A 26242-nucleotide genomic window follows, 5' to 3' on the forward strand; every position below is an offset into this window, starting at 1 on the left:
GGGCCCGGCGTCCCGCCCCCACGGAAGGGTGCGCCAGGGCCTCCCGTCTGGCTGCCGACGGGGGCGGGCGGCTGATTGCAGGGATGATGGGGCTTGACTTTTGTTTTCTTCTGACCGCCTCACACCCTCCAGGACGCCTGTTCTCAAAAGCCGCAGAAATTAATGAGCGTTGGCGAGGGCGTCGGGGCGCGGAACGCTGCGGCCGCCGTGGGAGGCGGCGCGGCGCCGGGCCTCGAAGAGCGGAATTGGAACTTCCGGCCGGGCCGCAGCCCCGCTTCCGGCCGCGCCCCCGGGGGTGACAAGCCGGGACGCTGAACGCTGTGCTCCCGGCGCCGCGTCACTCGCAGGAGCCACGGCGAGGAGCACCGGGGGTCGTCGGTGGGTGAGGGGTCAGGAGAGCGTGGCTCCGCGCAGCGCGCGGCGCCGGTGAGCCCGGCGGCCGTCGTGCTCGGGGAGGCGGGCGGGTGCAGGACGAGGGGACGGGCGCCGAGTGGCGCCGGCTGCGTGCGGTCCCGCCGCCGTCGGGCTCGCGGGCGGCAGCTGGGACGGCGGGCGCCGGCGCCGGCGCCGGGGAGGGGGCGGGCGGCGAGTGCTTGGCGGGTCGGGGCCTCGGTTTCGCGAGGAGAAAGGCGGCGGGTGGCGCTGAGGGAGCGCGGCGCTGGCTGTGGGCGCCGCAGGCCGTGCGGCTGAGGGTGGTGACGGGCGCGCTTCACGCGTATCTCACCGCTACTGGATTTCTGCTGCTGCTTCAGACCATGTAATTCAGACTGAAAAGGTGGTAAACGTTGTCTGCAGCTGAAGATTCACTGCGCGGGGTGGGGGGCGGGCAGGCACCCACGGCCCCCGTTCTGGCTTGTGCCCCGCCCTCCCTGGTCGGGCTCCGGGTTAGCCGCGGCGCCGCGTCTCGGCGTGTGTCTCCTCGCAGAGACCCTTGCGCTCCGCAGCCCTGTGCGCTCAGCGCCCGTGTCCCGGCCCTGGGGAGGTCGGTACCGGCAGTGCCCTCGCCAGCCCGCCGGAGTTTCTTGAGCAGTTTGGCCTGAGTGTGGATTATGCTAAAATACTTACGTTCTTTCAGCGTGGAGCTAGCACATCAGTTTCCTGCGTGGCACAAAAGAGAAACATGTAACATTTCTGCTGCAGTTGTCGGACTTCCAGAAGTCTTTGGTGGGGTCAACATCCTGTTTTTTCCTGATTGGGTTTCTTGTCAGAGACGATGAGGATTAAACATAATCGTACAATTTTAACGCCAGTTATCCTCCTGGTAAGCAAAAACGGTAGTGCTGAGGTTTTAGGTTATTGGCGCCAGGGTTTTTAAGCGCGCGCTTGAGAACCGGTTCTTTGTGTGTAACAGTGTTGTGCAATTTTAAAATAACTACTTAAAAAATCCTATTTTTCTGCCAGGCACCTTATGATGCATTATCTTATTTTAATCCTCACATCAACCTTATGTACTGTTGCTGTTTATAGGCGAAGAGAGGTTCAGACGCAGGCCCTTGGTACACAGCTAAGGAGTGGCAGAGGGGAACTTAAGGCGGCTTGATTTCAGACCCCTGTACTTGGACTATTATTACACATCACAGAATCCACTGTAATAGCGTTAGCCCTTCAGTGATTACTTTGTAATCAAATGCTTCTTAAACCATGGCCATATAAACACCTTTTATTTACATTATTATTGTAATTAGAAAAACTTTTCTGTATAAACACCACACATTAAACTGTACATCAAAATACTACTTAAAACATTTTGTGGGAAATAACTCCTTCCTCCTGAAGACCTAACTTCGTATTACGGAGCCAAAGCAGAGATTATGACCATAGCAAGAAGTCGGAAGTCTGCTGAGTAGGATGTGAGATCTGCTAGTATAAACCTTAGGGTCTGACCGAATACCCCTTTTGGAGCCAGTGTGGCTAGTCTTCTTGCTCATTTTGCAGTCTGTGTCATCTCACTTAATTGGTTTCTGCCCAAGACTACTGTTTTGTGGTGCTTGGGCCTTCTGTTGAAACTCCTCAGATACAAATTTGGCTCTTTTCAGCCCAGTTTTTTGAGAGTGGGGGCTGAAGGAAAGGCCTTTGAGCAGTGCTGCAGGCTCTCAGGGCCGTGGATTTTTCATCCTGAAAGCCGAAAGCGCTGCCAGAAGCTCCTCTTTTGTTACCAGCTTCCTCTTTCCTGCCAACAGCAGGAGCGTGAAAAGGAGAGTATGTACAGAAAATGCCAGCCTGCGTGGTAAAGTCACCGCGGAGAATCTCAAATCTCAAACTGTTTCCTTTATACAGATACACACATCATTTCAGTGGCTTGATTTGAGGTTCAAAATTTTATTTGAGAGATTTGAAGATATTTTGCATTTTTGCTTCTTATCATTTAGCAGTCAATCTCTTAGGAATTTAGAGAATTTAGAACACTGTTAGAACAGAGACACAGGGATGCATTTAGAAAAGAAATCATCCAGCCCCCTCTAGCCAGCCTGGGACTGTCTCCCCCTCCACTTTTCCTTTTGGTCTACGTGACTTCATGCTGTGTGGCAACAGGTCATGAGCCCAGACATGTATGGACAAGAAAACAGGTCCATTACTTCATAGTAGTGCTGTTCTCAACTGGGGCAGTTTTGCCTCTCCGGGGAACACATGGCAGTGTCAAGAGACATTTTGTCAAAAAAGGGATGGGACGAGGGGGAGCAGAGGGGGAGCACCACTAACAACCCGAGGCCAGCATTGCTTCCAAATATCCTACAACGTACAGGACAGCCCCCACAACAAAGAATTGTCTGGCCCAAGATGCCAGCAGTGCCAAGGTTGAGAAATTTTGCTTTACAGTTGCACTTCAGGAGTGTGTGTGTGTGTATCTGCTGGGACTGGAGGAGATACAGAATCAGAACCAACAATACTGTGTTCAGCCCACCAAACACTAGAATCTGTTCTGGCAGCCAGACTGACAGTCCTGCACCCTTCTCTCCCACTCTCCTGGGAGGCGAAGCACAATGGCACACCCTCTCTGTTTAGCAGAGTGCTGGCAGTGATGCTGAATGGCCTGGTCACTTCGGTCTTCTAATCCTCAAGTTCCTTCACTCAGTCTTTTTCAGGTAGGCTTTGAAAGGTTGAGTCCTAGAGGCACAATTACCAGACTCTGAAGCTGTCCTTTTATATCACAATCGCACACAAAAAATGAAAATATTTCTATAGTACCCTGCGGTAAACTGAGGAAACTGCTCAACAGTCATCTTCCCTGAGGCTCCAGTCATAGCCAGGGGCGAAGAGGTCAATATCCCCCCCATAGCTCCTCCTCCATTAGGGCACACAGGTTGGAGAAGTACATAAAGTATCAAATGCCAGGAAACAACATAAAAACTTGAGAATTTTTGTACTTGTCACAGTTAGTAGCAATTCCTTGCACCAGCACGCTAGGAAAGTCTGCTGTCTTTGTTCTCTTTTTTTGCCCCCCTCCTTAGTATGCCTTAAAATCCCCTTACTCAATTTATGTAGTGAGGATTGCATATAATTCTTGAAGCCTATAGTGACTGAAAACAGAATTTGATACTGAAGTTCAAAGACCCTATAATTTTGTAATGAACTGTGCTTGTGATACAAAAAAACCTCATTTGAAGAGAACTTAGAATTTTACAGGACTTTGGTTATAAAAGGAGCCTATGTGGAGAAGAGCACAAAATAAGAAAGTTGACTTAGTTTATGTTCTCTGAATTATTTTGCTTGCTCAAACAAAACTCCAAGAAGCTGAATGAACAGCCTGACGGTTATGAAACAATCTGAAAGAAAATCACCTTCCTCATGGATCTCTTCCCTCCCTTTCAAAACCCAGTTAAGCTGCTGCTTTGATCGGGCCATGGCCACAAACAGGTCTTCCTGTTCGGTGGGTTGTTTGCTGTAGACTTCTTTTCCCGTCCTCCAGCTGTGAAATGCAGGAAATATTTTATCCAGACACAGACCCCGTGACAGGAAAGAGTTCTGAACGACCTGAGGCAGTACACTTCCGGTGCGTCGCTCACCAAGTGAGGAAGTCATCTCCTGCTGCAAAAGCCCCTTCAGCAGTTAGTTCTGGCTGATGTTTATCAAATGGTTCACAAGGTCTATTCTTGAACACTGGTAGAGTGCATAGGCCAGTTTTCCCACTGTGGCCCCCTTATTGCCTTCCCTCATCAGCCACTTTTGGAGCATCTGGTAAACCTTTTCTTTTAGTCCATCTCGCTCATAGTCGTGGTCGATTTCATCAATCTGAGATTCAGTGAAGTACAGCTTACGGGCACAGTTTTTCCAGTGCTTTCCCAGATTTTCCCTGACTGGGTCCAGGTGTTTATCAGTCAGACTAGCACTATTACCTGCCAGACAGAAAAGAGAAGGAGGCATCAAGCTATGACCATTTGAACATTCTAGCTTCAAAAATCTGTGTAAGTGAAGAGTGCCAGGGGAGACAGTGAAAAAGATAACTTCTTAATTATATAGTTGTTGACTCTGGATGATGCTTCACGTGTCCGCTAACCCATATGGAGTCTTTGTGTGAATTACAACAGGGAACCTCTTCCTCCTAGGAGATGTGACTCTGAGCCACAGCTGATGGTTTTGAGAACAAAACCACTGCTTGGCTACTAGGCTATTCTATACAACCTTAGCCAGCATCCTTTGTTTATGTTAGACCTTCCTTATGTAAAAGGGGAAACACCATTTTTGTTCCTTTTGGGCATTTTCCATTTACATCTGGCCAGAGTTAAGGTCACTCATTTCTGGATACCCTTCACCCAGCAGTTCACTTTCCTCTCACTTAATCGAGGGAACTGAGACCAAGTGTGAGCTTGTTCAGTTATAGGGCCTTCCCTTGTCTTTTGAAGGATGAGGTATCTATACTCTTCAAGGTCTATTTTGGGATTCATCCCTCTTCCACCCCAAATGCTGTCCTCTCTTCTCCTATAGCCATGACCTCTCTCTTTCTGTTGGTTGCTTCCTTTCAGGCCTTCATAAAAATGATAGAACAAAGCAAATAAAAGTATAAAACCACCACAACACCACAAGCAAACCATATTCCTTGATCCTCATCCTACTTCAGTGAGTTGAGTGTAAGGAGAAAGACAGCCTATTTTTTCTGCTCAAGGCCCATCCTTTCCTCAGCTCCCCACAGTGCGGCTTCTGTCATCACCAGTGCACATCAGCGGTCCGAAAACCTCCCAAGATATTTGCCAACTTTGGCCAGTACTTCATTAGGAGAGGTACCCTTGTCACCCCAAAAGTTAGGAACCTCTGCTCTAGGTATTTAAAGACTAGCCTTCAAATGGGTTAGACCAGATATTGGCAAACTATGGCCTGTGGGTCAAAGATGGCCCACTGCTCATTTCTGTAAACAAAGTTCTGTTAGAACACAGCCATGTTCATCGTGTACACGTTGTCTGTGGCTGCTGTTGTGCTGCAGTGTCAGCTGAGCAGTTGCAACAGAGACCTCAGGGCCGCTGACGCCTAAAACATTTACTATCTGGCCCTTGATTTTCTAAAAACTTGCCAGTTCTAGGGTAATTAGAAAGCTGGGTTCTAAAATCCCATTGTTCTGGCCTCGTGAGTGCTTTTCCCAGGTTGTGTTTTGGGTTTCATGTTGTGAGCCTGCAGAGTGGGACCCTGTAAGAGAAAGCCCTCTTATTTTTATTGCACAGGAGCAGTTGAGGGCAGAGTCTGCTGTCTTTTACAGAAGCTTTTTTTGATGAGGACCTGAGGGAGCTGCTGCTCCTAGGTCTAAGGAGTAATGATGATGATGGTGATGATGATGAGATTAACACTTTTATAGATGATACTCTGGGCCAGGCAGTGTGCTAAGCTCTTTATTCATATTGACTAGTTTAACTTTCACAGCAAATCCACGAATTAGATAGTCTAATTGTCCCCATATTAAACATTAGTAGTTAGAAAGCAGTTACATGGAAATTACAGAGCTATTTTAGAGAGGAAAGAGAGGGCAACTTTCAGGGCGAATAATGAGAGAAACACTAGGTGAGTAAGAAAGTCCAGTTCGCTATACAGTGGGTCCTTGAAGGGCTTCTTACCAAAGATATCTTGGTACTTAGAAGCTGGTTCTTCCTTCACGTTCATGAACATGCTGTCCAGGACGGAAGAACTCGTTGCACCGATCTCCATATAGTTATGGTCTCCAATCTGAACGCCAGAACTGCCGTGTATGGTATATTTTACAGACTCGTCTGATTAGAGAGAAACACGCAGTAAGTACATCTAGACCGAAAGCAAGAGAAAACAACATGGCAAGAGGGCAAGGTTTTATGCCAAATGCCTAAGTTAACTTATTTACCCTGTGCCACCCTTGGAAATCTTCTTTAGAAGGTGGCTGGATCACCTCGCATCCATTAGGATGGCGACTATCAGAAATACAGAAAATAGCAAGTGTTGACAAAGATGCGGAGAAACTGGAACCTCTGTGCACTGCTGGTGGGAACACAAAATAGATGCAGCCACTGTGGTGGTCCCTCAAAAAATTAAAAACAGAATTACCATATGATCCAGCAATTCTACTTCTGGGTATATACCCCAGAGAATTGAAAGCAGGGTCTTGATCAGACACTTCTACACCCATGTTCATAGCAGCATTATTCACAACAGCCAAAAAGTGGAAGCCACCCAAGGGTTCATCAACAAATGAATGGGTAAACACAACGTGGTCCATCCATACAATGGAGCATTACTCAGCCTTTTAAAAAAAGGAAATCTGACACATGCCATAACGTGGATGAACCTTGAGGACATTGGGCTAAGTGAAGCCAGTCACAAAAGGACAAATACCATATGATTCCACTCATATGAAGTACCAGAGAAGTCAAATTCATAGAGACAAAGTAGAAGGTTGATTGCCAGGGGCTGGGAGGAGGGAAGTGAATGGGGAGTGATTGCCTGATGAGTATAGTTCAGTTTGGGAAGAAGAAAAGAGTTCCTGAGGTGAACGGTGGTGGTGGTGGCCCGGCACTGTGCTTTTCATCACAAATGGAAGTCTCTGGCCGATAGAAGATAAATAAAACTACCCAAGACTTACGTCTTACCTTCAGAAAACAGCAAGCAAGTGAAAGAATGTAAGCAGATACCTCCACTTCCATCCAAGACTGGACACGAGCAGACCACCGAGACTGGGGTTTGACTGGAAGATGCTCACTAGATACAAGGACCTGTCCCCCAGTACTTGTGGGCAGCTGCAGGGAATCCTACCCCAACAAATATACCTAGGCCGAGTGGTCTGATGCGGACTAGTCCAAGGTGGCAGGGTGCATTTGGCACTGAAGACTCCAAACAACTTGTCCTTTGCTACCTTAGGGTCTACAACAGAGCTAATGGCTACTTTATTTTCAGAAAAAAATTTAAAAATCTAATAGTGTAACTGGAAGGCCTGTTTACCTCTTGATGGCAAGGAGCTGAATGGAATGGTGGGTGTGTTTCCCAGTAGGTTGGTCTCAGGCACTGGAGTTTTATACAGGCTTGGCATATGGCCTGGATTTGGCCTATACCAAACTCTTGGACCTGCTGCTCCCAGATCCAATGGTCTTGTTCCAAACCCGTGTGGACTACATGATCCATTGCTCCAGTATAGTAAATGGGGTTGGCTGGTGAGCCCTGCTGGTTGGTGTGTTGCATTGCTGTGACTGGTTGCACCGGAACAAGTGGGGCCTTTTATCCCTGGGTTCTGAGCAGCCTCATAAGGTCTCTGCTGTGCAAAAGGGTCGTGGGAGACCCTTCGTCTCTTCTCCTCCTCTCTGCTGTAAGCCACGTTCTGTCTGGGCTGCTCTTTTGTGCGCCTGTCCATACGGCTGCCATACAGGTGGTAGTTGGCTTCCTCCTGGAGTTTACTCTGCAGGCTGAGCTCATTCTCATCCTGCTCATGCGCCAGGGAGGGAGCAAACCAGGACTCCTCCACAGGACCTATCCCGAGTCCCTGTGAACTGTGCAGCGAACTGGGCTGTTCTGTGGCTGAAAAGAAATGATCAGTGTTGGAAAGCGTTTCATGAAACATAAAGAAGCAAAACAAAACCTGAGTGCCAGCATGGATCTGGACCTCAGAGTAACATACTGAGAACTTTGAGAACAAATAGAAGGTGTTTATGAGGCAGTTTTCCCCCTATGGCTCATGTAGGTAATATGCAGTCGCCCCTGCCTGGCAGTGGGAGAGCACTAGAGGAGTTCAACAGGCAACAGAAAAGGGGCTGTTGTAGGAACGACCAAGGAAGAGCAGAGGAAGTGTCTTCCTGCTGGGATGCAGCGCTGCAGAATCAGCGTGGCCACCCCTCTGTGCTGAGCAGTTCCCATGGAGCCTTTCATTCTTTAAAAGCCTTACAAGAGTAGGAGTAATTGTCACGATGACGGGTGAGGCTTACAAGAAGTTAAGGAACAGACAGCTGGTGAGTGGCTTCAGTATCTTACACTCTGCCTTCCCTTTTGCTACAGTGAAAAAAGTGTCCCTGCCTGAATCGGAAACCAGCCTCTCCTCTCTGCATGTACTCTGGATCTTGTCGTCACTGACCTCCTCAAGGACTTTGCTCCCACATACATACATCCCTTTCTTTTTCCCGAGTTGTCACTTCCTCCCCATCAGATACATTACACTTCTTGTATTCAAGATACTGTAAGATTTGGGTGAACACGTTGTTACTTAATATTTCAAATATATGTATCTTAACTCCAAATATATATTCCTTTAAGGCAGGTATTCAGTTTTATAGCTTCTTCTGTTCCTCATATAATCGTAAATGGCATTTTAGACAGTAGATGAATGAGCAGACACATAGGTGAAAAAGTAGATTTTCAATCACTGTGTAAGTTACCCGAATTTGACCTGCTTGGAGGTACTGCTACACAGTCAATTTGGAGAGACTGCATTCTCTTCACAATTGCATTTTGGCCTGGATATTCCTTCTAAAATTAAGAGAATAAAGATATACTTTAGTAAACAGCAGAAAATAGTTGCAGGAAATTGTTATAAGAAGAATGAATTTTTCAGAAGGTAGAAATTTCACATAGCTCTTACCGGGGTTAAATTAAAAAAAAAAACAAAACACCCTTTTTCCCAATTAGCCAAAAACGATCTTAAAAAAGAATAGCTGGAGGGTTCAGCTTCCTGATTCCGAAACTCACTACATCGGTCCTGGCCTAAGGAAAGACATGCGGAGTGTAACAAATCCAGAAATAAACCCTTGCTCATGTGGCCGATTGATTTTACAGGGTTGCCAAGACCATTCAGTGGGGGAACACTGGATAGCCACGTGTAAAAGAACGAAGTTAGGTCCCTACCTTTCAACGTACACAAACATACAAAAATTAACTCAAATGGGTCAAAGACCTAAACTTAACAGCTAAAACTAACTATAGGAAAAAAACGGGAAAAACTTCATGACATTGGATTTGACAGTGATTTTTTTGGATGTAACACCAAAGCACAGGCAACAAGGTAAAAATAGGTAAGTGGGCTACATCAAAATTAAAACCTTCTGTGCATCAAAGGACGCAGTAAAAAGATAACTGACAGAACAGGGAAAAAAATTTGTAGATCATATAAATATAAGGGTTGAATATCCAGATTATATGAAGAATTCCTGTAATTCAACAACAAAAAACAACACAACCGAATTCAAAAGTGGGCAAAGGAGTTGAATAGGTATTTCTCCAAAGAAGACATAAAAATGGACAATAAGCACATGAAAAATGCTCAAAAACATTAGTCATTAGAGAAATGCAAATCAAAACCACCATGATGTGTACCACTTCACATTCATTAGGATGGATATGAAAACGAAACAAAATCCAGAAAATGAAAAGTGTTAGAGAAACTGGAACCCTTGTGAATTGATGGTGGAAATGCAAAATGTTGTAGCTGTTATGGAAAACAGTTTGATGGTTCTTCAAATATTTAATATATAATTATGCAATCCAGCAATTCCACTCCTAGGTATACACCTCAGAGGATTGAAGGCAGGAACTCAAAAAGATACTTATACACCGGTGTTCATAGAAGCATTATTCATTATAGATAAAAGGTAGAAACAACCCAGGTATCCATCAACAGATGAAAAAATAATCAAAATGTGACATATGTATATAATGGTGTATTATTCAGTTTTAAAAAGGAATGAAGTTCTCAATCCCCAGTACCTCCATTAAATAAATAAATAAAACCTAATTACCTCCCCCTCAAAAAAAAGTTAAAAAAAAAAAAGGGGGAATGAAGTTCTGATACATGCTACAAAATGGATGAACCTTGAGAATATTACGCTAAGTGAAATATGCTAGACACAGACAGACAAATACTGTATGAGCCCTTGCCTATGAGGTCCCTAGAATAGTCAGATTCATAGAGACAGAGAGTAAAACAGAGGTGAGCAGGGGCTGGGCAGAGGCAGGAATGGGGACTTGTTTGGGACAGAGTTCCTGTTTGGGACAACAAAAGTGGAAATGGATATTGGTGATGGTTGCACATTATGGGTGTACTTAGTGCCACTGAACTGTATAATTTAAAATGGTTAAAATGGTAAATTTTATGTACATTTTACCACATTAAAAAAAAAACTTTTCCCCTATAAAATAATACTCATTATAAAAAATACAGAAAATGTATAGAATTATCTTTAAAAAGAAACCTACACTAAAATGAAAAAAATTAAAAGTTGACATTTTGTATTTCAAGATCCTTTCCCTAGTCATATTTTACTTTTTCTCTTGATAGAGTGCCTGCTCCATAGGCACATGACCCAAAAGAGTCACTGAATGAACATATGAATGATCTAAGGGAGAATGAATGACACAGGACATTAACTACGTGCAAGTTTGTAGCATTTTGTGTACTGCTTTTTACTTAACATGATAAGCACTTTTGTTACTTTAATTTTACAAAAACAGTTTTCTTTTTCCAGTTATTTTTTATTAGACAAAATATATAAATGCAAACTTCTTTTAAAAGATTCAAACTGCAGAATCACACAGAGCAACACTTAAATGTCACTCCTTCCAGCCCCACTCTCTTCCATTCTCTAGAGGCAATCCTTATCCAGAGTATGCTGTGGCTCTTTTTACTCTCTCTGGGCATGGAAATATACAAATATATACACACACACACACATACATGTATTTACTTAAGATCTAAAGGGCCACACTCTATTGTTCGGTGACTTACTGTTTTACTCACAAGTCTTGAAGATCTTTCCATGTCATTTGTTGGTTTCTACCTCTTTTAAATGACTATACAGTATTCTGTAGTTTGGATGAGTCATCATTTACTACATCTACTTAGAGACATTTGGGTCATTTCCAAATTTTAACTCTCACAGAGGTGCAAAAAACCTCCAAATCTTTGAGCACACATGTGAGTAGGATAGACTGCAAAGAGTAGAATTGTAGCAAAAGTTAACATGCTTTTAAAACTCTGATAGATACTTCACCTTTCAATAAACTTCACCAAGTTGCACTTTTACCAGTAATGCACGAGACTGCGTGTCCTCCTTTTTCAGCCTTTACTGTCCATTGATGGATTCAGTTTGTTTATGTTTTGTTCAGGATTTTAACATCTATATTATTGAGTGAAATTGTTTTGTAATTTTCGTTTCTTGTATCTTCTTTTCGGGTTTGGGACTCAAGGTTATGCTAGTCTCATAAAGTGGGTTTAGGAGAGATTCCTCTTCTCTATTATCTGGACAAGTTGTATAAAATTAGGATAATTTCTTCACTGAATATTTGACAGAAATCGCTGATGAAACTCTCTGGTTGTGGAATTTTCTTGTGGGACAATTTCTGATCACTGATTCAGCCTCTGAATGCTTACAGGAATATTCAGGTTTTCTATCTCTGTTTGAGCCAGTTTTGCTAACTTAGATGGTTGTCGTGTGAACAGCATGGGGGTTAGGGGTACTCCCTCCTTTCACAGTCAAAAATCCAAGCATAACTTTACAGCTGGCCCTCTGTGCTGGTGGTTCCACACCCGTGGATCCAACCTAGCGAGGATCCCGTACTGTAGCATGTATTTACTGAAAAGAACTCTGTGTATGAGTGGACCCATGCAGTTCAAACCTGTGTTGTGCAAGGGTCAACTGTATTTTTTTCTAGAAGTCTGTTCATGTAAACTTTTAAGTGAATTGGCAAAAAGTTGTTCAGAATCTCCTCTTACTATCATTCTGGTGTCTGCAGGAGCCGTAGTGATGCCTCTTTTTCCATTATTTGTCTTCTGTCTGTTTTTCTTGATCACTCATAATTACTGGATTTTATTAGCCTTTTCAGGGACCCAAGATTTAGCTTTTTTGACCGTCTGTTAGCTGTTTTCTATAGCACTGATTTGTGCTCTTCTTGATTATTTATGGCTTTCTGTTTTCTTCAGATGAATGCTTGGCTAATTCATTTTTAGCTTTTCATATATCTAGTCATAATACACAGTCATAAGAGCATATATGTTTATATTTACTACATACATGTTCACTTTACTAGTAAGTATATTCTGTAATTATTAATTTGTAGTGTTTTTGGTGTTTTCGTTAGCCTTCAATTCTAAATATTTTCTAAATTCCACTGTGATTTCTTTTTTGACCCAAAGGGTAATTAAAAGTCTATTTCTTAACTTACGATTACATGGGATTTTCTAAGTATCCTTTAAGATGAGTTTCTAGCATCACTGAAATGTAGTTAGAGAACATTCTTCATGTGATTACAGTCCTTTTAAATTGGTTGGGGCTTGTTTTATTTCCCAGCACATGTTCAGTTTTTGAAAATGTTCTGTACGTTCCTGAAAAGCCTTTAGAGGGAAATGCAGTTATTAGGTGTAGCATTTTATGTATTTTTATCAGGTAAAATGTGTTAATAATGTTCTTCAAATTTTCTATATCCTTACTGATTTTTTTTGTCTGTTCTATCAACTAAAGGGAAATTTGCATTAAAATTTCCAATGATGATTATGGACTTGTCTATTTCTTCTTTGAGTTTTATCAATTTTTGCTTTGTATATTTTGAAGTCACGTATATTAAAGACATATACGCACTTAAAGCTGTTATTATCTTCCTGGTGAAATGAAACTTACCACCATGAGATAGTCCCGACTGCTGCAGTAGCGCTCTTTTGCCTTAGGGACGATCTCTCCTGATGTCCTTCTGGTTACTTTCTTGGTTTTATTGGATGTCTCTCTTTAGGTATCCCTCAAAAGTCTGGCAATTCTTGACTGTCTGTGTGTGTGCATATTAAAATCTCCGTCTGCCTGCCTGTTATATTTACTGTAGTGTCCATTTCATGATTATAGCAGTGTGTTGCTGTTAGACTTATGACAGCAGCTTGCTTCCTGAGTGTGTACGGAGGGGAGGTCTTTGTTCCTTTTCGTTTGTTTGTTGGTAACAGGCTTGGACGTGCCTCTCTGATCCCAAGCACCAAACTCACGGATTCATCCCTAGACAGCTGCTGCTCCCATCTGTTGTTTAGCACAAAGGAATTAGGGAGAGAAGCTAACTTTTAAAACTGACACAACCATGGCTCCCAAGTGACAGTCCCTATCAATGTCACAGGTGACCATGTTTCTTCTACACATTGACCCGAGACTTGCTCCTCCAGCACTTGTTCTGGGCTAGCCATTGCGAAAAGTTCTCCCGGCACGTGTCTCAGCAGGTGCCGTCCTGTTGGCTTTCTCTCTTTCATGAATTCCTCAGAATGACCGGTCCACCTGTGGTGCTTTCCATTCTGTTCCAGTCGTGTTGTGCTTTTGTTTCCATATTGCTATATACACTTTCTCTCATCTCGTTAGTTTTAATGGACAAATGGGTCCAGTATGCCAACTTGATGCTATCTGCATAAAACTGCTCATTTTGTTTTATGTGGTTACCAAGCTAGCTCACCTCAGATCTCAGTAATAAATGATAGTGCTTTGGTTTTCATGACTGACAGTATATTGCTTTAATATTTTAACATTTTGAGCACCTGCTTTGTTACCTACCTTTAAACTCTTCACATCCTCTTCTACATTTTCTTCTAATTGATTTGAATAGAAAGGTCTAAATTTTTCTTCAATGCCTATGTAAAAAAAAAAGTACTTTAAATTTCTTAAGTATTCTCTAAAATAAAATTAAAGTACTAGTAGTCTATTGTCTTTGAATTACTTACCTTAATCTGTGGGTGAAGCAGTAAAATAAATGTTTAAATGCCAAATCACTGCCTTTCATAAAGAGACTAACAAGACTAATTAATTACTACATAGACAGAACAAAGGATAGCGTAACACTGGAATCCAAGGGCTCCTGCCTAATAGCATGTAGTTTCTCTGGCTGTAGCACAAAGCTCCACCTAATATGAGTTGATTTCCCAGTGAAAAAGGATGAGCAGACTCCTGGTTTCTGTCGCTTTGGTATATTATAGGATGGAATACTCAGAGTAAGGATTTGGTATAAGGAGTTAGAGCTACTGGTCTTAAAAGAAAAAGGTAACTTCCACTTTTGGGAAGATGGAATAGACAAACTTTTCCTTATTTCTCCCGCTAAGTACAACAAGAACCCCTATATGTTATATGTAAAATAAACACAAGGAGACTCTGAAAGGAGGAGAGGCAAAGGCAGACCAGCTAGGGACTTTGGGGTCTGAGGAAAGACTCAGCAGTGAGCTTACTGGGTTTTCTTTTTGCCTCATAAATTGGACTTAGACCTGAAGAAGCTGGCAATCCCACAAAAAAAGCCCAACAAAAGCCTGCTCCTTCTGGCCAGAGGACTAAGCAAGGCGCAGCCTAGCAAGACAGAGTGGTTAGTCAATAACCACTCTTCAGCCAAATGCCACAGAAAAATGTGTGACTCCACCCCCCACCCCCATCAGCAAAGACTGACCGAGCAAAGTTAGAGACTTCTAACCTCAGGAGACAGTAACAGGGAGCTCCAACACCCCAGCAGGGTGATGTCAGAGAAGGCCAAATAGGAAGCCAGGACCTTCCTTCCGGTCAGATGGCAGTGAGCCCCTCCAGTCCTGTCATGTCAGTGTACTACAGGGGGAGGCTGGACTTGTGTCCTCACCTTGCAGGAACAAGATGCTTCTTTCCCAGATCAGCAGAGGCCTGGGGGGAGTCAGGACTCTCACCTCCATCACGGTGTCCATGGAAACCTCGTGGACTCCCCCGGGACCCTCACCCCGACCAGTAGGAACAAGAAGCACCCCCCCCATTTCAGATGCAGCAGGGCAAGTGGGGAACCTGGACTTCCTTGCACCTGGCACTAACAAGGTGGCAGCCACCCCTCCTCTGTCAAAGCATGTCAGAAAAAGGCAGGTAAGACAGGAAGCGTAAAGAAGATTCAGAATCTCCTAACAGTAAGAAAATGTACACGTTTCAATAGAAAAAGCGTTCATCATACTGAGACACAGTAAGATCCCAAACTGAGTGAAAAAGACAGTCAACCCCAGATGCCAACCCCAAGATGACAGAGATACTAGGATTACCCATCAGAGATTCCCAAACCACCATGATAAAAATGCTTTGATAAGCAATATGAACAATTTAGAAAGAACTGAAAAACTAGAAAGCCTCAACAAAAAAGTAGAAGCTATAAAAGAAATGCCAATGAAATTTTAGAACTGAAAAATACAATAAGCCAAATTGAAAAGCTCAGTAGATGAGCTCAATAGTAGGATGGAGGAGAAAGAGGAAAGTCAGTGAACTGGAAGACAGAACAATAAAAATGACCCAATACGATCAAGAGAGAGAAGATAAACTGAGAGAAAAAAAATGTACAGAAGCTTAGGGATATGTGGGGCTATAACAAATGATCTAGTATATCTGTCATCAGAATCTTGGAAGGAATGGAAACAGAGTATGGCTGAAAAAGTACTCTAAGGAATAATGGCTGAAAGCTCCCCAAATTTGACAAGGAACATAACCCTACAGATTCAAAAAGCCGAGCAAAACCCAAACAAAAAACCCAAAGAAATCCATACCAAGACAAATAATAATTAAACTGAAAAATAAACACAAAGAAAAAATCTTGAAAGGAGCTCAAGAAAACGAATATCTTACCTATAAAAAAAAAACCTTAAATGACAGAGGATTTCTCAACTTTGGCACAATATTTCTTAAGTGCCAACAGAAAAGGAGACTGTCAACCCAGCAAAAATGGAGTCTGATAATAATGCCAGGTAATATCAGAATTCTAGGACACCCTGCTAGTGACACAGTTGGTGTCAGAAGCAGTATTGCCAAAAAAGACACAACAACACAGTAATAAAAAGGATAGGTAAATACAGCAGGCTTCCCCCTCTCCTCTTGAGTTTCCTAAACTATGATTGACAGTTGAAGCAAAACTGTAAGACTGATGTGTTCTGAATGTACATGGAGGAAATATTTAAGGCAATTATACACAGGGGAAGGTAATGGGAAGTAAAGGGAATAAGGGTTTTATCCTTCACTCAAACTGGTAAATTTATAACATCAGTAGATTGTGATAAATTATGTATAGTAAATGTAATACCTAGAGCACCATTAGAAAAACTACACTGAGAAATACTGTAGATAAATCAAAATGGAAGTCTAAACAATGTTCAAGAACCTGAAGGATGCAGGAAAAAGAAATTAAAAACAAAACAAGCAGAAAATAAAATAAAATGGCACACATGTGCCCTAACAGATAAATAATTACATTAAATGTAAATAGTCTAAAAACATCAATCAAAAGACAGAGATTGGCAGAATATATTAAAAAAAAAAGACTCAACTATATGCCATCACAAAAAACTCACTTTACATATAATGATTATAGGCAGCTTCAAGTAAAAACATGGTCTATCATATAAACATTAATAAAAGGAAAGCAAGGTGGTAATATTAATATCCAATTAGGTAGACTTTAGAGCAAAGAAGATTACTAGAGACAGAAACGGGCATTTAAATAATGATAAAAGGATCAATTCATCGAGACATAACAATCCTCAGTGCACAGGCACCAAACAAAAGACATAAAAAATATTTAAGCAAAAGATGATAGCACCAAAAGCAGAAACAGACAAATTCACAGGTAGAGCTGGAGGCGTGAACAGCCCTCTCCTAACAACTAAAAGAACAACCAGACAAAGTCAGTGAAGATACAGAAGAACCCAACAACGCCATCGACTAATTAAGGTCTGACTGAGACAGAGTACTGCACCCCACAACAGCGGAATACCCATTATTTTCAAGTGCCCATAGGACATATACAAAGATACACCATATCCTGGCCTGAAATAAACCTCAGCAAATTTGAAGGAATTGAGACATAGAGAATATGTTCTCTAACTACAATGAAATCAAGCCAGAAATCAATAACAGGTAACAGGAAAATCTCCAAACTCTTGGAAATTACAGCACACTTCTAAATAATACATAGATCAAAGAGAAAGTCTCAAGGAAAATTTAAAAATGCACTGAAGTGAACAAAAATACAACGTATCAAAATTTGTGGGAGGGAGAGGATATAGCTCAAAGTGGCAGAGCACATGCTTAGCATGCACGAGGTCCTGGGCTCAATTCCCAGTACCTCCATTTAAAAAACAAATAAATAAATAAACCTAATTACCTCCCCCTACAAAAAAGAAAAAAAGAAAAAAAAATTGTGGGACGTAACCAAACAGTGCTGAGAAGGAAATGTATGGCATTAAACAGATATGTTAGAAAAGAGAAAAGGTCTCCTATCCAAATCAGTTTTGTTGTAGCAAAAATGAATTTTCATTTACAATCATAGGAAAAAAATGGACTTAGCACAGACTTTAATGTAAATCTCTAGGATCTAACCCTGACAGTGTTCTTAGACTTAACACGAAAACTATAATCCATAACAGGAAAAGTTAATGAACTAGTCTTCAAAATAAAAAACTTAGACTCTGCTAAGAGAATGAAAAACAAGCTGCGTATTGGGAGAAAATATTTAAAAACCACATATCCAACAAAGGAATACTATATAAAATAGATAAAGAACACTCTAAATTCAACAGTGAGAAAACAAGATCCAAATAGAAAACGGGCAGGACATAGAACAACATTCCACCAAAGAAGATACACAGGTGGCAAACAAGCGTACGAAAAGATACTCAGTGTCATTAGCCATCAGAGAAACGCTAGTTAAAACCACAGCAACATACCGCTACATGCTTACCAGAATGGCTAAAATACAAAGGAACACCACCACCAAGTGCTGACAAGGATGCAGAGAAGCTATATCGCTCACACACTGCTGGTGAGAATACAAAATGGTACGGCCACTCTCGAAAACAGTCTGGCAGTTTCTTAAAAAAAACCGAAAAACTTAAACATGAAATTATCACATGCCATGAGTATTTATTCCAGAGAAATAAAGACATTCACACAGAAACCTGTAACATGAATATTCACAGCAGCTTTAGTCCTATGACAGGGCAGGGGGAGGGACCCTTGTGGTGATGGAGACGTTTCTGACTGTCCGTGTGCGGACCCCAGCTGTAATACTGTGCTGTAGTTTGGCCAGATGTTATCACGGCGGGAAACTAGACAAAGGGCACATGGGACGTCTCCGTGTTACTTATAACTCATGTAAATGTACAGTTATCTCAAAATAAGAATTTTAATTTTTAAAAAGTGAAGCAAGCATGAGAGAAGGGAAGAAACCGCGCCAGGACAAGATTCAGGCTGACTGAGGGAACAAGAAAACAGGCAACTAGACCAAATCCCGCCTCTGACCCTCTGGTGGCAGCGGGAGATGCGCTTCAGTTCTGTTTTCCCACAGCAGAAGAGTGAGAACAAAACCCTTTGCCGGCTCCTAAGTTCCTTCCTATGATTTATTTCTTCCTCCCCTGACTTTCCTCTTTCCTCTGATGTTCTTTTATCCTCTGCCTCTAGGATCCTGGCCAGTCCCCGGTGACGCAGGGACGTGAGAAGAGGTACAAGGATGTGACAAACATCCAAGTCCCTCTCCTTCCCCTTCTACTGTGGGCCCAATCCAGGTGAGAAATTGCATGTCCAGAGGCGCCAGCTGCACAAGGGGAGGGGAAAGAAAAGAGAGAAGCTAAGGAACAAGAAGGCCCGTGGAGACAACCCAAGTATCCACCAGCAGACGAGCGGACAGACGAAATGTGGCATCAGACACACCCCGGGGGAGCGCGCAGCAGCAGGAGGGGAGGAGGTGCTGACAGGCTACGACATGGATGGCCCTGAAGACACTGTGCCCGGTGAAAGCAGCCAGTCCCAAAGGGACAAACACTGTATGACTCCGTTTACATGAGGTTCCCAGAGCAGTCAAAGTCAGGCACAGAACGTAGACTGACGGTTGCCGGGGCTTGGGGGAGCGGAGCACGGGGTTATTGTTCAGTGGGTCATTTCAGCTGGGGGAGGTGAAGCCGTCTGGGGACAGACCGTGACGATGGACATACAGCACGGTGGGTGGGCTTATGCTGCTGAGCGGGACGCTTATAGGTGGTTGAAACAGTAAGTTACGTGCCGTGTATATTTTAACAAAATTTTTAAAAAGCTAATTATCGGGGGAAAAACCAGAAACGAGGGCCTTAGACGCCTTCATGCTTTGGGGAGGGATGGCATCTTTTCACTGAACAAAGTGTTTGAAATCACAAGTAGAACTCACTTTTCTAAAAACTCAAAGCAACTTCCTGTCAGCATGTTACTAGGAGCATCAGCCCGTGGGGGACCGCTCTCACCAGCAAACGTTGGCCGGTCCTCTGGGTTCACGTCCCAGCATTGCTTCATGATGCCGATGACCTCCCTGGGGCAGTGCTCAATGATGTCCCCCACGCTCGGCCTGTTCCCGGATTTAATGCACACGATCAGCTGCTGCTCACAGATGGCATCTGCAAAGCAAAAAGGGACTTGAGCTGAGACTTTCTTCCAGGCCCTGCTCCTGTCAGCCAGGAGGTGACAGAACTTGGACGGTGCCACTTCTCTTTTAGTGCAGCTGCCTCATCTGGCAGGGCAGGACGGCCCCAGCACAGCGACCCGTGTGCCCCACTGCAGAGGCGACCAGACAGCACTTTTGTTGCTGCAGACAGAAGACAGGATTCACAGCAAGGCTGCCGCCTGGTAGAACGAGCGGAGTATGTGAGTAAGGTCAGTGACACACTCCAGATTCCCACACCCACTCATGTGGGGCAGCGCTTGCCATGAAGGAGCTCAGGTTAGTAAGAGACTTAAAATACAGAGTGATAATTGCTATTCAAGAAGCAAGCGCAAGGGGTTCTGGTAACACACCTGGGACTGGAAGGGCAGAGCGGGCTTTGCTGCGTCCAGAAATAAGCAGTTGCCCAGGTGAGGGATGAGGAAGGGGGTTCAGGGAGGGAGGTTCCCGGCTAAGAAAGTGGGACATGAGCAGCTCGGAAGTGGCAGAAACATGATGTGTCCCAGAAACGATCAGAGTGACTGGGTGTGTTGACTGAGGGGAGTGAGGCGAGGAACCAGGCTAGAGAGAGAAACGAACCCGAGTCAGAAAGGGCCTTGTGTTCCCTACTGAGGAGCTGGGACTTCACCCTGAAAGGCAAAGGTGTCTTGGGAGGGTTTTAAATAGATGAGTGAGAAGACGGCTCCATCTGCGTTTCAGGATGAGCAGCCTGGCTGCGGTGTGAGCGGCGGCTGTGTGAGGAGCCTGCACAGAAATACAGGGTGTGAACTCATAGGGTCCTGCGGGGAGAGAGAGAAGTGATGGATTCCGGATGCTTCCTGAGTCGCATATACCTGGAACTCACAGGTTCTGAGTCTGACTGGACATGGGAGATGAGGGTCAAGGCTGAATCTGGGAGGGCTGCGGTTTCTGGCTGGACAAGTCGGTGGCTGGACGGTGATGCCATTTTCTGAACATAAGAGCAAAGCTGAGTGGGCTGCGAGGGGTGTGCACTGAAGGTGAACTGGTTTGAGGAGATGCTGCTTGGGGGCTTCTCTGGTACACGGACTGGACCTGACTCACGGACAGGTGGCCACCCAGGCCAGGGCTGGAGAGGAGAGATCTGGAGGCGCCAGCAGAGAGCTGATGGTCAAACCGCGGGGGCTGACAACCAGCCCAGGAGGGTGTGGAGGAAAAAGCCCGTTAGCTTAGGTTCTTCACAACCTGAGGAAAGGCTGTGGGCGCATCTGTTCTCCTGCACAAGCCATGTCTTTCTCTCTGTATTCTCAGTTCCAAATAAAGTGCCCACGGTAAGTACCGAAAAGAAACAACTCTCGAAGGAAGGAGCAGTGGATGAAGGGAAGCAGGGAGTATCTGGCTGGTGGCGCGAAGGGGAGACTCCTCACAGGCAGAAGCGAGCACGCGCCTCCTCCCGTCCCGGAGGAGTCCTGGAGCATCACAGCACCTCCCCAGCTTCAATGCGTAATCAGGGCTCTTATCTGTCCCACGGTCCCTGATCCCTAAATTGAGATTACTCACTCGTTCAACAATGAGCACCTACTATGTTCCAGGCACAGTGTGCGCAGATACTGGGAGAGAGCAGTGACTAGACCAGGTGTGGTCCCAGCCCTCGGGGCGCAGACAGTCCAGCGGGTAAGACAGACACGCAGTGAGCAAACAGTGATGAATCCTAACCGACTTCGCTGAGGGCTATGATTCCACCAAGCAGCTTGGAATTACACCCAAATCCCACCCCCCTGTAAAGGCCTTACTTTCATATGGCTCCTTATTCGCAAATATGGCCCAGAGCACTATGGCGAAGCTGTACACGTCCGACTTCTCCGAGGGCTTGGCGTTGACGTCGTTGAGGTGCTCGGGGGCCATGTAGTGGAGGGTGCCGCCGTTCTTCTGAGAGGTGCTGCTCGCTTTCTTCTCCTCGTTATGCTCCTCTTTAGTCAGCTTACTCCACATCTTAAAGGAAGCGACACCAAGATCCGCTATCTGCAAGAGAGCAAACCAGTGGGCTGGTCCTGTGAAGGCACAGCAGGTTTCTCTTTAAATTTGGGGCTGATCCAGTAGATAGATGTAGGGCACAGTGAAATTTCCAGAAATGGCTGCACTAACAGGTTTAAAACAGCTGCTTCTGAACAGACTCACAGACACTGTATGTTCTCAGCCATCTGGAAAATCCCCCTTAAGAAATAAATGTCCATGGGGAATTCTGGTATCTCAACTCTAATACAGTAAAACCTGAGGCAGGGACTGATGGGAGGAGAAGCAGAAGATGTTTCTGAGATAAACAACAAAACATGTTTGTTCTCATTGCTCATTTATCCTGCATGTGTTTTTCAACTATTTCTGAGGTTAGGAAAAACAGGTGCTCTGGTCTCAGCAGATGTGCGTAGCATGCGGTGAGTAGGTGCCGCACCTGCTGTTTCCCCAAAAGGCGTCCAGAAGCCCGTGGATGCGAGTTTCCCAGGATCCCCAAGACACACTGAGGATAAGGACTGCAGTGCTACGTGCTCTGAGCTGCGAGCCTGAACCTAAGAGAAGACAGGATGGGAAGGAGGAGAAAAACAGACAAAAAAGCAAAGAGAAAAATACCAAGGTCAGACACAGAACAAAGAGGGAGGTGGCGGGGCAAAGCGACAGAACAATGCAGTGAAGAAACCGGAGGTCACAGTTTCACTTTTGCTCAAGGAATCCAAGCATTTGGGGATGAATTCTGGCATGTGATTATCTAAAATCCTCAAATTCTAACCCAGAACAATGAGCCAAGTTATTAATGTAAAGAAGGACGTTCTTTTAAAGACATAGGAATAAAAATATCTGTCCAAGACTAGAACAGAGTGTTAGAAGCAGAGTCTTGTGGTGAAGGGACGCCTGTGCAAGTCGTTCCCAAGTCCTCCCCCCAGTGCGGCTTCCCCTTTCAGGTGCTTGTGCTTAGATGGCTGCTGCCAAAGCCAATCAGGTAAGATGCTGCACCTAGTTAACGCTTGCTCTTGAGTGAACGGAAGGAAAATCTCTTTCCCTTTACTACACTGGAAAGAGAGTTTTCAAAAGGAGACTGATTTTTAAAAAAGAGATGAAAGTAAAGGAATACATAAGAAATATAAACCCCAACCAGTCTGTATTTCCTTTTATTCCTTGGTAGGGCTTTTTGGCCCTACCGTTACCAATTACAAGCTGAGCTGGCTCCTCTTTTAGCCTCTACCATGTCCAAAGATGGATTTCCAGGGAGAATTACATCTAAAGTCACCCCAGTCTTCCAGGAGCCTTTAGATGACGGTTTACCTTAATGTGAAAGTCACTGTCAACGAGGATATTTTCCGGCTTTAGGTCCTTGTGTATGACACCTTCTCCGTGTAAGTAGCACATTCCTTCAATGGTCTCCATAATTATTCTTCCTTTCACAGAAAGAGGAATACTGATCTAAAACGAGTGATAGTGAGTCTGTGAGAGGGAACGGTAATCCAAGAAGCCAAAGCACCTGTTTCATTCAAGAGTCACGGGGTCAGAACCTGAGGGAATGGCTACGAGGTTCCTTTTCTATCATCCTCTGCAGGGCTGCTGTCATCGCAAAGCAAGCCCCTTTTCAAGAAAGATTTCATCCCAGTGCTACGGGCATTAATGTTGGGTTTGTCGGTGTAAAAGCAAAATTTCCGTACCAATATGGCTGTATGTAAAAATGCTATAAAATTAAGCTTCTTGAGAACCAAACATCATCATCACTATTATTATTATTTAGGATGTGGCCTGAGTACCTTGTATGATGCCTGTAATGCTTGTTGAATGAACAGATATCGTAAACAAAAATCACAAATATCCTCTACGGCGTACTAATATGATGTGCTACTATAAAATACGCGAACAATGTCATGGAAGTATGTGTATGAAATAAGAGCAAAAAGAATACAAGGGAATGTGCTCCCACTGCTTAAAAACATGTAGGGTAATCGGGTATCAGATACTTCAAGTCTCTGCAGACTCTCAGGTCACCCTTACTTACAATTATATTCTAGTTACAGGAACATCAATGTTAATACAGACAGTAATTCCAGTTTCTATTAAAGTAGTTAAATATTAGTTTTGCTTAACATTGAAAAACACAACCTCTCACTGTGTTTGTGTGTGTGTGTGTGTGTGCGCGCGCACGCATGCCCTGCAGTCTCTAGTCTACAGACGGTTTCCTAAAAATGTATGTGTAGCCCCCAAACGTCTTTAAGTCATAACGTAGCTGAACTACAGTATCAGCAGCCTGGTCACCACCATATAAAGAAAAGCTAGAGAGCTCCCCGCTTCCCCGTGTACCTCTGGATTTAGGAAACACTTCTGAGCCCTCTTTCTGCTTCCCCCTTACGTCCCCCTGAATTTCTTCCTGAGCCCTGTCTGAGGCACCGTATCTCTGCCTGAGCCGGCAGAATGTCTCTTGTCCCAGTTTTTCTCCCAATCAGAATGCCTGCTTACTTCACGTAGCAGGACTCGAGTCTGGGGAGGAGGAGCGATCTCATCAAATTACACCAAGACGTGTATAAGTGATTATCGTTTCTCATTCCCGCAGGTATCTGTGAGCAGTGTCTGACTTAGGAGACCTGACACAGCTTCGGGGGGGGGGGGGGCGGGGGCGGGGGGGGGAGGTGGGAAGACGGGGATGTCTGCTATAAGGACAGTCACGCCCCGCCACCCCCACGTGTGCATCTCTGCTCGGCCCAAACCCCAGCATTTGCAGTTTCCCTGGTTCGGCTCCCCTTCCTTTGCATATGACCTTCTCTCTGCTGAACACTTACTGACTCCCTGGTTCTCTGCTTCAAGCCTCTACTTGTCCATCAGACTTTGGCTCAAGCATCCTCCTCCTGGAACCCCTTCCCATCTCCCGCACGCTGGGGTGAGAGCCTGTCCTGTGCACCCACACCCCACACCAGGAAGGCGTCCATCAGAATGCCATCACACACACTGGACCTTTCGTCTCCTGGTCTGTCCCTTTACTCGTCTGAGTCACATTTGCTGTTGCTTCCTGAGCAACCAGCACAAGGCCTTGCTCCGAACAGGTACGTACACTTTAAAAATGCTTTAAACCTCTTTGGCTTTGGTAGACAATTTAAATCTCCTTGTTCTAAACCTTATTTATCCAGTGTTGTTACTCTGGGGCTCTATATTTAACCTGTGAGCTTCTTCAGTGGCATCAAAGTGCAGTCATTCATCTTCCACCTGCTCATGTATCATTCATCAGTCAATATTTAGCTAACCCGTTATGCACGCGCCCCACTTCCGACCGCGTGCTTCATGAAGACAGTGCCTGCCTCTGGGCTCAGAGCGGCTGACGAAAGCCACCTTCAACACTACGACCTAGAGGGGACCTTCCAAGTGGCGATGGGCCGCTGTACGCAGGGCTTGAGAGGGGGTGCGCGCACCTTCTGGGCAGGGAAACTCAAGGAAGATTTGAAGAGCGGCTGACTTCGCAAAGTCCGAAATAGCCCAGCAACTGACAAAGGATCAGCCCGCGCACGAGCCACCTAGGCAGCGCGGCGGGCCGGGCACAGCCCCTACCTGCGCCTTCAGCACGTGCATGAGGTTGCCCTTCTCCATGTACTCCATCACCAGCGAGTAGCTCCCCTCCTCCATGATGACGCCCAGCAGCTGCACCACGCGGCTGTGCCTCAGCCGGTGCATCATCCTGCCCTCCTCCAGGAGGGACTCGTTGTACCTGCGGGAGGGAAGGGCGGGCTCAGAGCGCCAGGGGCAGCGCCTCCTCCCCGCGCCCCTCCAGCCGCAGACCGCGAGCCCGGCGAGCCCGCGCCGCTTCCGGCCACTGTGCGCCCCTCGTCCCTCGGGACCGGCTCGCGGCGCTCGGCGGCCGTTCAGGGGACGCACGGACGGACCACCCAAGAGGACGCGGGCGGCAGCGCGGGCGCCGTCCAGCGACCCGCCGGCTGCGTGAAAGGAGGCTCTGCAGCCTCCGCCCCGAACCGCCGCCTCCGCGCGCACTGGGGCCTGGTCCTCACGGAGACGGCGAAGCGGGCGAGTCTGCCGCACCGTCCCCCAGCCTGCCTCACCCTCTGCCTCCTTCCTTCTCCCTTTCCTCCTCACAGTGTTCTCCCCGTTTACCAGCTGTGAGCTCTTCACTAGCCCGGCCCAGAGCCGTCCTCAGCGACACGCGACGTCAGGAGCCGCCCTGCAGGGCCGCGGGCACCTCGGCCTGTGTGCTTCCGACACCCGCGCCACCCGCGCCACCCGCGCCACCCGCGCCCGCCCGGCCCGCGCCCGCCGCCCTGCCCCCAGCTCACTCGGTGCACTTGGGGCCTGTGTACACCTTTTTCAGAATCACGAGTCCATGGGTTCTGTGTAAGCACAAAGACACCCTTCCGAAGCCCCCGCTGTCTAGGTCCTCCTGCTCCAGGAAGTCGGCAGATTTCATCTTAATGTCATCCAGGGACAT

At 45.4% G+C, this 26242-nt stretch overlaps 1 protein-coding gene across 1 annotated transcript; it reads right to left on the reverse strand.

Moving 5' to 3' along the window:
- Positions 1-3899: 3899 nt before the first annotated feature.
- On the reverse strand, positions 3900-26242 carry RIPK1 (receptor interacting serine/threonine kinase 1). The gene is made up of 10 exons (XM_006198664.4): positions 26091-26242; positions 25354-25510; positions 23101-23238; positions 21579-21807; positions 19634-19783; positions 13941-14017; positions 8811-8901; positions 7390-7959; positions 6039-6191; positions 3900-4334 (listed from the first exon to the last, which is right to left on the reverse strand). The coding sequence occupies exons 1-10, from the start codon at positions 26240-26242 to the stop codon at positions 4048-4050; spliced, it is 2004 nt and encodes a 667-aa protein (XP_006198726.1). The 3' UTR covers positions 3900-4047.

The sequence above is a fragment of the Vicugna pacos genome, chromosome 20, assembly GCF_048564905.1.
Source record: "Vicugna pacos chromosome 20, VicPac4, whole genome shotgun sequence".
NCBI lineage: Eukaryota > Metazoa > Chordata > Mammalia > Artiodactyla > Camelidae > Vicugna > Vicugna pacos.

Excerpts from the sequence above, each read along its gene's own strand:
- RIPK1 (XM_006198664.4), bottom strand. The coding sequence starts at position 26,242 with ATGTCCCTGGATGACATTAAGATGAAATCTGCCGACTTCCTGGAGCAG. Across the intron at positions 19,784-21,578 it reads GAATAAGGAGCCATATGAAA|ATGCCATCTGTGAGCAGCAG; the intron begins GTAAGGCCTTTA and ends TTTGCTTTGCAG. Across the intron at positions 14,018-19,633 it reads GGACCGGCCAACGTTTGCTG|GCATTGAAGAAAAATTTAGA; the intron begins GTGAGAGCGGTC and ends TTTTTTACATAG.